This window comes from Kogia breviceps, chromosome 8 (assembly GCF_026419965.1).
Source record: "Kogia breviceps isolate mKogBre1 chromosome 8, mKogBre1 haplotype 1, whole genome shotgun sequence".
Lineage (NCBI taxonomy): Eukaryota > Metazoa > Chordata > Mammalia > Artiodactyla > Physeteridae > Kogia > Kogia breviceps.
Window position 1 is genome coordinate 47683050 of NC_081317.1, and position 14218 is coordinate 47697267.

The following is a 14218-nucleotide window of genomic DNA, read 5'->3' on the forward strand; positions in this document are numbered from 1 at the left end:
TTTATTTATAGCTTGGATTTAGGGCCTGTATATGTTTTACCAAAACACAAGTAACTAAAGAAAGTATACATTTATTAAGAGTGTCATGTGAAAACTATTGAATACAATTCTTTATAATTGGCAGACCCATCATTCCTTGCATATTTCAAACATGTTCCAAAGAATCAGCACTGAGAACAGGGCTTGCTTGATTTTATTTCTTAAGCCCTAGGTAGGTTTCAAGAGAACGAAGAAGATTTTAGTGCTATAACATTTTCTGTAAAAATACTCTGCTCTGAATTATAAATTTGCAGAAATCACCATTTCCCTCTAATGTCCCTCTAGCTACATTCTCTTGCACAAGCTGTACAGTGCAGAGGGCGAGGAAGTGCAATTTCAGACAGACCTCAGAGGGAAGGTTCTCCAGGAGCTGCAGTTCTTGCCACCCCCGGGGTCCTTGTTCACTAATTACATTCAACAGTTTTTATCAATTACAAACACTGGAGAGGATTAAGAGGTACAACCCTCCAGTTATGAAATAAATAAGCCACGGGGATATAATATACAGCATATGAAATGTAGTCAATAATATTGTAATCACTTTGTATGGAGACAGATGATTACTAGCCTTATTGGGGTGATCATTTTATAATATATGCAAATGTCAAATCACTATGTAGTGCTCTTGAAACTAACATAATATTGTACATTACATCAACTATATTTCAATTTCAAAAAATCTCAAACACTGGGCCTCGTGTGCTTGGCACTCTGAGCGATCTCTATCTCAAAGGGCTTATTCTCTCTGGAGTGGGGGTTAGCAGTGGACGTGGAGACATCATAACCTGGATCTGAAAAGTAAAAGAAAACTCGAACTAGCATGGTGTCATCCAAGCTAAAAGAGGGTTCATTCTGAGAAAGAGTGGAGTGTGATTCCTGGAGCGCCCACTGAAGCACCACGCAGGGCTGTCTCCACAAAGCTGGGTCCTCTGTCTTCCTTCTGCATGGAATAACATTCATATCCCTCAGAGCTTCAATTGCTGGATGGTGAGTGCTGATGGGCTAAGTTCACCTAAGTTTTCATGATAGATAACAGATCAACGGGTTATCCTTCCAAGGGGCATTTTCATTCCAAGGACCTCTTTAGAGATGGTGACACCTACCAGCCCATTATGTCACATGATGCATATATGGGGTAAATATCGTAAGACAGTGGGGCTTTTCTGATGCTCTCCAGAAATAATTCTATGTAAATACCTGTCCACTCTACCAACCTTGAGATTCAGAAAGAGTCATCAGTTCATGAGAAAAGGTTGGATTGCTTGACCCTATGTTGTTCTCTGCAAAGATGTCCACCTGGTAAGCTGTCTGGGGCTCTAGGCCCTTGAGCTGATACTGGGTGATGGTGGCATTCTTGATCTTCACATCAATGTGCTGGTCTTCATTCTTGCCCTGAACCTTGTAACGGATGATTATAGAAGAAATAGAATAGCCATCCAGGATTGTCCAAGAGATCACAGCTGAGGAGTCTGTGATGTTGGAAATCTTGATGTTTTCTGGTTGAGGAGGGAGAACTAGAAATTTAAAACAAACAAACAATATTTTACTTAAGATATATTACCATCTCTTTGATTATTATGCTTTTGAGAGAGAGTTAATGTCAGCTCATAAACCATGAATGGCTAGTAAGTGTTATCTCACAGGGTAAGTCCAATCAGTTGGTAGTGGACTCGACGCAGACTTGACAAGTGGCTGCAGACAGGAAAATGGCAACACACACACATCACATATTTGCCATCCTTAAACTAAATTAAGACCTCGGAAATTCTGTTACTCCACAAACTGCTATTACACTGTTTTTGATACTGGGGAAAACAGAAAAATGTTGAGAGCTGACATTTATATAGGCCCTTCCATTTAGTAACTCACTGACTCCTCATAACAATCTTACTGTAAATATTGAGGCTCAGAGAGATTAAGTGACTTGGCTGAGGTCACACAGCTTTTAAGAAATAGATTCAAATAGAAGAAATAAGATTCCTATTAGTCTGTAGTTAGCCACTGGTCCATAGGGCCTATCCATATTAAGCACTTGTTAGAAAATATGTTAAGCACTTAGCAGACGTATTCAAAAAGCAAGATGGAGAATATATATGCATATGCACACTTATGGATGTACTTAATGTATTAAAATTATACAACACTGAATGGAAAGATACATAATAAACTCATAATTTTGGTTGTCTCTGGGGAGAGGGGGAGAGAATTAGATTGGGGATGATGGTCAAAGAGGATTTTGATATATCTGTATTGTGGAATTACTTCCACAAAAAGGCTGAAAGCAAATATGACAAAATGTTAAGAGTTGTTAATTCTGTGTGGTAGAAATGTAGGTTTTTGTTGTATTATTCTCTGCATTGTCCTATAACTTCTAAATGTCAGAATTTTTTAAAGATGAAGAAGACACCCCTAAACACAGACAAAACCGTTGAGACTTCCACATGTTATTGATACAAGAAGAGAGTGCCTGGAAAAACAAGAGCCAGTTTACACACCTGTTACTGGGGAGGTGGCAACTCAGCTGCAGAAAAGAACCTCAGACTTTGGGATTTGACAAGAGACCACAGGATCCTAGCATAAGTGACGGTTGGTGTGACCCAGAAACACCTAGTCTTTCCAAGGACTCCAAAATGCACAGACAGTTCTAATGCAGTGAATCAAAATAGAACTCTCTGGTTCATGATGAAAAAGCTTTCAATTCTACAAAGAAACCCTAAAGTTCCAACTAATTTTTAATGACCAATAGGAGATTGAGAGGAGCCTGAACTGAAGAATATTTTGAAAGAAAAGTTGTTTTATTACTCTCAAATATATACTGTAATGCCAGGAATTGTCTGTCTTGAAGATTTCTCAAGCAGAGTTCTTTGGCTTTTAAGATTAGATGAATCATCATCTGTGTGCACATAGATACACAACAATCCTAAAAACTGTCATATAACAGATTCAACAAGCCCTAGAAAACCTTATTCGTGTTATTAATTTACTTAATAAGTAACTCTATAGAAAGGAAAGGTAAATTTTAGCACAGTCCTGCCTGAATTATCACAAATCCAAACACATGCAGCGTTCGTATATATTGCAGGTTGCTAAAATGATTTGATGTGTTGGTGGGGGGGCACTAATGACCCTCCATTCACAACTAACTACCTTTTATGGTTTCTAAGAAGCAGACTTGAAGTGATGGGAGCTAAGTGTAAACGGCAGCAGCCAACAGTCATTCAGGCAAGGCTGGGGCATCATGAGGTACTTACTGTCGCTAAGGGTCCAAGCGATGAGATCTTCGCTCCATTCCCCCTGGGCCTTGGTGTTGACTCTGGCTCGGACTATGTACTGCTCCCTGGGCTGTAAATTGTTAAGGAGCACTGAAGTCAAGTTGCCTGGCACTTTAATATTCTGCTGGTCACTATTCATTAGCACAGACCTCCTCTCAACTTCAACATAAAAGTCATCTTCTGAGCTTGGAAATATGGGTTGCCAGGTCAAATTTAGAGTGGTCTGACTTTTTGGTAGGAGACTGAGACCTCTTGGAGGAGGAAGACCTAGGAGAAACCAGAATAATCATTGTTTTTATATAGGGTGAAGGTAACAACAGCCCCAAAGAACAGCTTTATAGGAGAACCTTGGCTCCTAGAATAATATACAATTTCACAAGCTATCAAAGAAACACACGCTAAGCAGCCATGTAATACTTTTTCTTTTTCCTACCAGAATAGCAAAGCTTTAAAATATTCTAGTATGTAGCTTGAGTAATTGTAAGACAGGAATACAACCCCTTTGAAGGACAACTTGGGCGTATTTTTTAAGAGCTCTAGAAATGATCATATACTTTGGGGGCATAGTCTGACTAGCAAGGATTTATCCTGAAGAAACAACTCAAAGGAAGTGAAAAGCTAGGTGCATGAAGATGTCCATTACAACATTATTTATAATAACAAACAATCATAAGAAACCAAAATGCTCAAAATAGGAAAATGCTTTAATAAATTATGGTATAGCCATCCAAGGGATTAAAAGTTTATTGGAAAAAGTACAAAAGCCCCTCCAAAACTTATAACACATGAGAAAAAACTCAGCCTACCACTTGGTAAAAGTCATGTCTACAATTGGCGAAAAAGGAAGGAAACTGATAAAAATGGAAACACTGGATTTGCCAAGGTTCTGGGGTTGTAGGTTCAGTGTTTCTGTTCCCATTTTGAGTAATATATTTTAAAGCAATTTCAGGGTTACTTCCCCTTACCAAGGACAATTTCAGACATGACAACACTGTGATGGCCGGGCCAGGCCTCGCACTGCTCTGATCACGTCAAGGTTTGGCTCTGACCACACGCCGTGTGGCCATAATTACCCCCAAGAACCTGGGCTACCAGAGAGGTAACTGAATGGAAACAATATGGGTTTTGAAATTAAAGAGGCAGGAGCATGTCCCTTTAGTTTTGTGACCTTGGGAAAATTCATAACCTCTCTGAGTTCACAGGTAGCATGAAATGAAAATACTCATCTTCCAGACTCAGGAGGAGAAATGAGATAGTGAAGGTGAAAATGCTTGGAAGGTGTTAGGGGCTCTGTCCACATTTCCTCTCTCTCTTCCTTCCTTCCTTCATAAAATATATTGGGCCAATGGACGGTGGAGGAATCTGTAAATTTTCAGCTAATAATAGTATATTGATATTTTAAACTTCAGATATAAAGTATTTTCAAAACATAGAATAGTGATCCTCTACTCATGCATTCTTGTTGGGGACATTATTGCCCCTAAGGGGGCAAAAATTGGTTCTTGGGGCATGAGAAAATTTTAGATAATGACAATTGTTTATGAAGGGCCACAATATATAAACAGATCTGTGGTATTACAATTCACAGCAGAAGAGACATTAAGACAAAACAGAGATTTTGTCTTAAGGACAAAACTATCTAAGAAGCTCTTTAGAGGGTGATCATTTTAAAAATTACAATAAGGTAAAGAATCTGAAAAAGAATGAATATGTGTATAACTATCACTTTGCTGTACACCTGAAACTAACACAACATTGTATATCAACTATATTCCAATAAAATGAAAAAAAATTTTTTTAAATTAAAAAATAAAATAAAAAGGTTGAGAAACTTGGTTAGAGGTGAGAGGAAGGGTCTGTTTCCACCCAATGGGAGAGGGACTCTCCCTGGCCATTTCTGACCACCCTTAGATGAGGAACAACCAGCAATCAGGTCCTGCCACCTGCTGGGCATTGTGCTACAGGTCTTACTGGTCTTTTCTCCATAATCCTTTGCAAATTGAGAGAGGTGATGTCACCTCCTTTTGCTCTTCTCTAAAGTTTAAGTTCCAAAATCACCTCCTTTTGCTCTTCTCTAAAGTTTAAGTTCCAAAATAAGCCACCTGGAGTGGGTAGATAGGCTTACAATGACAGCAGACAGAGGGAGGACTGATGGTGTGCAGCAAACACGTAAACCTTCTAAGCCTGTGCCTGGTACAGAGGAGCAACCCCATAAATGGTCATTTCCTTCCCTTTGGAAGCATGACTTACCCTTCACCCCTCCCAACCTGCCCTCTCTCTCCCGTGTGTTCAGAGTATGTTCCCTCCCCTCCCCTCCTGGCCTTCCCAGCCTTTATCACTCAACCAACACACTTATAAATAGTGCAGCTGCCAAATGAATTTAAAAACAAACATCAGCAAAATTCAAATGCTGGGAAAAGATGAACCTTCAAGAATTCCCTTCCCGCCCACCCCTGAGAACTACTTTGAAATATATTCCAAGACATCTCTAAATACATCCTGGCTGGAACATATTCTGAGAGCTGAAGACAGCACAGTATGAGTCTGTGAAGTGTTTTCTGTTCTGTTCCATAAATACTTTCCATCTGAGTCAGATTATGACCTTTCCCTTTTGATTCATCAGCACCGCTCTAAGAGAGAATTAACGACCATTTGCCTTTTAGCAGCAACCTGATGACATATTAGGGGTCCCTTGGATCATAGTCACAGAGATTCCTTTCTCCTCTAAGTCATATGTAGTCTCCAGTGTTATTTTTGGTATTTACTACCTGGTGGGTTCCCAGGAAGCCATTCCTTACTTGTGCAATGCTTCTACAAACATCAGAGTAGCTACTGAGTTTCATTTGGTTCTTTAAGGATGCTGCTGGTCAGATGAACACTAGGTAGGGAGTATGGAGGGGAGAGTCTCTGTTAGGGATGCACAACGCCTGCAGAAGAGCCTGATGCTCTTCCTAGCTTCTCACTACATCATTCCATATCCTTCTGCTTTTAGTAAATGGACTAAAAATAGGAAAACTCATCAACTGGGATAAGGACATCTTGCCTTTGGACTCCCAGGTAAAAAATACCTGGATATTTTGTTTCTCCCAGGAGAAACAAAAAGATATCAAGTCTGAAGATCTAGTATGGCAATGTACTCGATGCATTACCATGGATAAGTTATTAACCACTCTGGGACTCTACTTTCTCCAGTTGCAGGGAGGGGGGGCTACCCTTCATTGCAGTGCATGGGCTTCTCATTGCAGTGGCTTCTCTTGTTGCAGAACACGGGCTCTAGGCGCACGGGCTTCAGTAGTTGTGGCACGTGGGCTCAGGAGATGTGGCACGTGGGCTCAGGAGTTGTGGCACACGGGCTTCAGTAGTTGTGGCTAGCAGGCTCAGTAGTTGTGGCGCATGGGCTTAGTTGCTCTGCGGCATGTGGGATCTTCCAGGACCAGGGCTCAAAGCTGTGTCCCCTGCATTGGCAGGTGGATTCTTAACCACTGCGCCATCAGGGAAGCCCAGAACTGCTGTTCTATAGGTAAAAGCCTTTCATTCTATTTGATGTTTTCACGATGTGCGTGAATGACTTCGAAAAACTAGAAATTACTTTTTAAAGTAAATAAACTGGGATTTCTGGAGTACTTATGCCGCAAGAGCCTGTCTTGGGCCCTTAAGATGGAAACAGGAAGCTGGTGGTAAAACTCGGGAGCCAAGACGGAGCACAGTTGCTGCTAAGTAAATCCCAACTCCTAAGGGAGGTCCCTGCCTTCCTGAAGGGTCATCTGCTTCCTTCTCTGTCCCAGTGGATTGCTGCAGACCCCCTCCCCCAGGGAGACAGACCAGGAGTGCAGCCCAAATAAAGGACCGTTTTGGCTCCAAGTTGCTAGCCTTCCTGTCACTTTCCCACCCATTTAAAAGCAAACCCCTTTCCACCACCATCCCACTCACCCACCACCACCCTTCCTGGTCTTCCTTCCTCTTTCCCCTTCCTCCCCCACCCACCCAGCTCCTGAATAAATGCCTGTTTGCTTCAACTGACCGATAGAAGCTGTTGTGAACCGCCTCACGGGTCCAGGATGCCCTTCCCCGCCCTCTCCACGCCGGACCAGCTGCACGCAGAGTTCGTATTCTGTCCGAGGTTCCAAATAGTTGAGGGTAACAATCTCATTTGTCACTGAGAAGAGGGAAAGTTCAGGAAACTTAAGTTGGCAATCTTTTACATTCTTTAAAGTGGAATGTTGTTATTGTGAGGTGAACTAATGTTTGGTTTTTAAAAATACAGTGTCTGAGTAGAACAGAGAGACAATCCCATCTTCAGGGCCTCCGTGTTCCTAATATAAGGAAAATAAGGCTTTTTCATGTAAGTATCTCTGTGCAACTTACACATTTGTGCTCTAGTGTGTTTGTCTTTTCATTTGTAGAGTAAAACCACGCAAATCTTCAACTATATGGAATACCAATCAGATTTAGGGGAAAAACTCAATTAGAATAATATAAAATAACTTCTGTTTTCAAGTACCTACAGTGATGGTAATCAAGCTATCAAGAGAAGAGACTCTTTGACGGTATGCTTACAATGACTAGACAGAGAACTTGTGATGGTCATGTCATAACAAATGAAGCGTTCTGAAGTACTTGAAAATTGATCCCATAAGCAAATGACATATGCTTCTTTTCTCCTTAGCTATTCTATTTTGCCACTCTGTTTCTCCGTGGATATTGCAAAGGTAGATTTTTGCCTTACCATATGATAAATTCCTACTCTGTAAGAAAAAGTATTGGACTGTGTTTAAGGGTTTTTAGAAGACCACTTTGTAGATGTCCACAAAGAGATGATGGATTATTAACCCATGTGTTTTTAAAAAGCTGCTTTTTAAAAAGACCTAAAAAATAAATAAATAAATAAATAAAAATAAAAAGACCTAGCCATCGACAACAGAAACAGCAATCCAGCAAATCAGCCTTCTGTTGCTGGGAATCTGAATTTTGACTGAATCTTCAAAAGAATGTGAAGAGCTCAGTAATGATACCAAGACACTATTCAATATACCCAAATCAGCTAGTATTATTAAGACAAAAACACTCTTTTTCTTCTCCTTTTTTGTAACTTTGATTATCGACATCTCATGGGCGCTTTTTAGGAAATCACAGGCATAGTGAGACTAAAGTATTGGTGGAGAGATGCACATTCCCTACAAGCATGACAGCGGCAGGTCTTGCTATAAGATGGTGCAATTAAAGCAGCTGGCTCAATAGATGATGCTCAGCTATCTTTTTTAAAAAAATGTGATTTTTACATCATCATGCAACAAACAAAACTGTCATTTGTGTTTCAAAATAAATTTAACTTACAAATAAATAAATTTAACTGTTTTCATGAACTTTTGACATTTTATTACATTTTGGGTTTTTTTTTTTTTTCCGAAAGGTAGGGGAGGGGCATGTACCTCTCTTTGCCCACATCCCCTCCTCTTCCTGCCACAACCCAAACTTTCTGGTCCAAATTCCTCTCAAAACCTATGTGAGTTAGAAGCCTGCAGGCAGGGCAAGACTCAAATACGAAAAAGAATAAATAACTTGATAGAGCAGCAACAATCACCCCTCAGATGTAAGCAAATTAAGTCTCTGCCTTTCCAGCAGGCCCTGGACTTTCCTGTTACCATATTCATGGCATAAACTTGTATCTTTCACCATGACCAAGCAAGATAGAGTCAAAAAGCGATTCGAGATCCAAAGAAGCCTGGAAAGGAAATATTGACGCAGATAGTAACTCCTGACACAGGCGAGTTCTGTGTCCCATTTTACGTCATGACTTCCGAAAAGATAGCCCCAGAACTCAGAGGACCACCCCCCGGCCCCCAACTCCTTCTTGAATACTCTGAAATGGAATCCACTGCTACAGCCCCTACCTTAGGGTAGAGGGTTGAGACTAGGAGAGAGGATTTCTATATTGGGGTAAAAATTTTTTTTCCCTGGTGCCCCATCTCCAGCTGGAGCCTTTTCTTTCCGAACCTTACCTTGAATATGCCGCCAAGCCTCATAATGATTAACAGGTTTGTAGAGAAGCTTTTTGGATTTGATTGGTCCATCCCCAAAGTAAGGCTCAGAGCTGATGTTGATGACAGCAAAGTTATGTCCGGTGTCAATCACGTTTGGGGCATTCAAGGGCTTTGGAAGAACTAAATAAAGTGTCAAGAATCAGATCAGTCCTTACATTTTGGGGTTTTACTGCTGTTCTGAGATGGGTGTAGAGGATGAGTGCCTTTACACTCCCAACAAAGCCCTCTTAGAGTTCTCTGCTCAGATTCCAGGCAGTTACCATCTCTGTGATCTCCTGGTTTGCTCTTGCCCCTCCAACTCACTATCCACAAGTGTTTTCTTAAAATACAAGCACTGCTCTGCTCAAGACCTTTCCATGGGTTCCCACTACGTTTCGAATAAAACCTAAAATTCATACCATGACCTGCCGGGGACGATAGAGCCCCTGCCTCCTCTTCAGCTTCCTTGTTCCTTCACCTAATACCCTCCAGTCCCAGAGACCTTTCAGTTCATTCAACTAACAATGCACCAGGCTCCTCTGTCTCCTGTTCTTTGTTGAGGCTGTTCTCCTGCAAGGAATGCTGTAGACCTCCCACGATTCTGCAGTTAACTCTTACTCATCATTCATCTCTCAGCTCTCATGTGACTTCCTCACGGGGGCTATCCCACAACCTTGGTTAGGCTCACATGTCATACCCTTCCACAGAACTTTTTCCTTCACTGCAATTTTCAGAATTTATTGTTCTTAGTGATTTGGTGTGATTATTGAATACCAGTCTTCCTAGTAGACCACCATACTAAATCTGTCTTTCTGTCTGTCTGTCTCTCTCTGCTTAGAACAACATGAATTTATTCTCTTACAGCTCTGGAGGTCAGAAGTCAGACATGGGTCGCACCGGGCTAAGATTAAGGTGTTAACAAGGGCTGTGTTCCTTTCTGGAGGTTCTAAGGGAGAATTTGTTTCCTTCTTTTCAGCTTGTAACAAACATCTGTGTGTTCCTTGACTCAGGGTCCCTTCCTCCATCTTCAAAGACAACAAAGTTATGTGTCTCTGACCCTTCTTCCATTGAGATATCTCTTTCTGACAGTCTTTCAAGACTCCTGTGATTAGAGTGGGTTCACCCAGATAATCCAGAATAATCTCCCTATCTCAAAGACCATGTATTCCCAACGGGACTGAAAGAGCACTCCCAACAGGGTGAAAATTGGTTCTTGGGGAAAGAAAAATTCTTGGATATTACAATGGTTTGTGGTCTTCCTAAGGGCCACAGACTATAAACAGATTTATAGTATGTGCACAATATTAAGCAAGTTCTGGTTTGAAAGGAAAGGACATCTTGTCAGGCTGTCAGTAACCCCATTTATTCAATTGTAGAAGTAGCCAAACTAACTCTGTACTTGCTTTGAATCTTACTGAACTCCCATGAATCAGAGGTCCACCAGAATCCTGTGCCCTGGGTCATCGAGAACACTTATGGGAATAGGGTGGCCAAGAAAGAAGACAGACAGTGAGTCTATCTCTTCTGCTTATGCGCACACTCCATTGTGTCACTGGACTTCACTTATGAAATTCAAAGATAAAATTTCAAGTTGAAGACAAGAGAACATTAAACCAAGTGCAGGGCCCTGTGTGCACAGGTCATAAGCCCATGAAGCCAGCCCCGCACATCACTCTTCCTGTATGAGAGGAGAGTTGCTGGGTCCAGTTCATGTGCAAGGGGAAGGGATTCACAAGGTCATGAATTCCACAAAGCAGGGGTCATTAAGGGACATGTTAGATACTTCCTACCTCATCCAATATCATTTTTCTCTTTTGACTTGTTCCTTTCTCCCTTGCACTCTATAAACAGTACCTGTATTTGGAGATAGGGTCTTTAAAGAAGAAATTAAGTTACAATGAGGTCTACAGTCATTCCTAATCCAATATGACTGTTGTCCTTATAAGAAGATTAAATTAGGACACATACACAGAAGGAAGACCATGAGAGGATACAGGGAGAAGACAGCTGTCTACAAGCCAAGGAGCAAGGCCTCAGAAGAAACTAACTTTGCCAACACCTTGATCTCAGATCAAGGTGAGATTACCTTGATCATCTAGCCTCCAGAACATCGAGAAAATTAATTTCTGTTGTTTGAGCCACTCAGTCTAGGGTACTTTGCTACAGCAGCCCTAGCAAACTATTACAGATGAATATAACACAATTTAATTATCCTTTCTAATGTTGATGGATATTTGGGCTATTAGGAATAAAACTCCTCAGAACATTACTGAAGATTATTTGTTTTTAACATATGCACTCATTTCTTTTGAGCATAAACCTAGGTGTAGAATTATCAGGTCACAGGGTAGGTGTATGCTTAGCTTTAATATATATTGCCAGTTTTCCAAAATGGTTGCTCCAGTATGTACTCTGGTAGTAAAGTCTAGTACAGTCAGCCTTCTGTATGCAGGTTCTGCATCTGCAGATTCAACCAAGAGCGGATCAACATTCAGGGGGAAAATTTTAAAAAACTCCAGAAAGTTCTAAAAAGCAAAACTTGAAATTTGCCATGTGCCAGCAACTATTTACAAAGTATTTACATTATAGTTACTATTTACATAGTATTTACATTGTATTAGGTGTTACAATAGTCCCCCTTATCTTCAGGTGATAAATTCAAAGACCCCAGTGGATGCCTGAAACTGCAGACAGTACCAAACCCTATACACACTATGCTTTTTCCTATACATACAAACCTATGGTAAAATTTAACTTATAAATTAGGCACAGTAAGGGAATATTCAAATTGCCAGCATCACATTATTAAGTTAAATGAAGGTTACTTGAACGTAAGCACTGTGATACCATGACAGAGGCTATGGTAACTTAGACATCTTCTAAGTGACTAACAGGTGGCATGCACGAGACAAAGGGAGGATTGACATCCCCAGCAGGATGGAGTGGAACAGTGTGAGATTTCATCATGCTACTCAGAACAGTACACAATTTAAAACATATGAATTGTTTATTTCTGGAATTTTCCATTTAATTTTTTGGGCTGCAGTTGACTGTGGGTAACTTAAACCGTGGAAAGTGAAACCACAGATAAGGGGGGAGACTATTGTTTAAGTAATCTAGAGATGATTCAAAGTATCCAGGAGGACATGCGTAGGTTGAACGCAAATACTATGCCGTTTTATATAAGGGACTTGAGCATCAATGGAGTTTGGTATCCAAGGAGGTCCTAGAACCAATCCCCTACAGATACTGAAGGGCAACTGTATCTCTGTACCTATTTTTTTTTAATACTGTGATTAAAGACACTGCTTAATTTACCTAATGGCTGTTTCCATTTTATATCTGTCAATATGACAGTGAAGAGGCATTAGTGACTTAGAACTAGAGAGGTTTCTGTGCACTGATGTTGCGTGCTGTGTCTTTTATTTAAAAAATAAAAATTAGAATCAGTAACTTCTGAATCTTGGCAACATGTTTTTTTTTTTTTTTTTTTTTTTTGCGGTACGCGGGCCTCTCACTGCTGTGGCCTCTCCTGTTGCGGAGCACAGGCTCCGGACGCAGAGGCTCAGCAGCCATGGCTCACGGGCCCAGCCGCTCCACTGCATGTGGGATCCTCCCGGACTGGGGCACGAACCCGTGTCCCCTACATCGGCAGGCCATGGTTTTTTACTTATTATTATTTATTTTCCATGGGCAGCAAACATTTCAAGAAGGTTAAAAATAACATAATTTGTCTTGTCTGTATATCATTTCCTTTCTTCCAAGAACACGTATGATGTAAGAAATTATTTTGATCGTGTTAGTGTTCTACTGAATAAAATAGATCCAGGATTTTCCAGTAATCCAAAAAAATATTAAAGATTCTGAGGTGTTTTATATGGGTTCTCAGGGCAGAGAATCCAACTCTATGAGGCTGTTTTTATGCTCCTACTGTTCTTGACCTTTTTTAAAAAAAAAAAAAAGTTCTGGGTGATTACATTCAGTTCATTTACAGAAATTACCTCTGGGATCACCCCCAAATTCCTAATCAGGTAGTGAAGTAGTTTACATACTAATCAGCTTCTGTTACCTAGCTTCCTTATCTGTAACACAAGAGTCTCAGAAAGCAAAATGATCTAGAAAAGACGATGCAGGGTTTGCAGTCAAGACCAGGTTCAAAACTAAGATTGGCTGTTTGCCAGATGTGTTACCTTAGACAAGTTACCTAAACCTTCTGAACCTTTTTCTTGAATGATAAAGTGGGGATAACAATACTACTGTACATTGTACTCATAAAAATTAAATAAGATGAATGAGCACTTAGCCTAGTGCCTTTCTAGAATATATACCACAGAGTTGTTAGATGTTTTCGTCTAAATGGATTAAAAAGTAACTTCCAAATATAAAATTCCTTGTTGTATCTCTGTACACCAACCAAGCTAACTTGGATTTACTTCCACTTTATTTCTTCCCTGCAAGCCTCAAAGGTACACACATCCACTTAGAATAACTCTGAATTTTGAAATACTAATTCATAGTAGGAAGAATATTCAGAACTCTGAATATGGGAGAAAATCATTCATGTTAATTGTATAGCATAGCCTGGGCTTCATATTAAGTGAATAGTCCTCAAAATGAAGATTCTCCAAATTATTCTCTACAGTGAATAGGAAGTCAGGACAATGATAAAGTTAAACTTTTTACAAAATAAAATCACTACCAGACACTTTATGCCAGACACAATTCCACTATTTAACAAATCTTCGCAATAACCCTGAGTGGTGGATAAACTAAGCTGTGTTTACAAATAAAGAAAGGCTCAGAGAGGTCAAATTCATTTGCTCAGGGCCACACCCAAGTTTACTAGCTGTTAGCAATGAAAATCAAACCCAGGGCTATGTAACTCCA

The 14218-nt window shown here is 40.3% G+C and overlaps 1 protein-coding gene across 2 annotated transcripts in view; it reads right to left on the minus strand.

The window, feature by feature from the left end:
* The window catches only part of TEK (TEK receptor tyrosine kinase), a 104811-nt gene that overhangs the window by 25966 nt on the left and 64627 nt on the right, over nt 1-14218 (minus strand). Inside the window, exons 10-13 of one of the 2 annotated variants that reach the window (XM_059072961.2) lie at nt 9311-9472; nt 7333-7467; nt 3291-3578; nt 1254-1553 (exon numbers count right to left, since the gene is read on the minus strand). In XM_059072961.2, the coding sequence (XP_058928944.1) occupies nt 1254-1553; nt 3291-3578; nt 7333-7467; nt 9311-9472 (885 nt within the window). The remainder of the gene's footprint in view (nt 1-1253; nt 1554-3290; nt 3579-7332; nt 7468-9310; nt 9473-14218) is intronic. The other variant, XM_067041386.1, reaches the window with a different exon arrangement.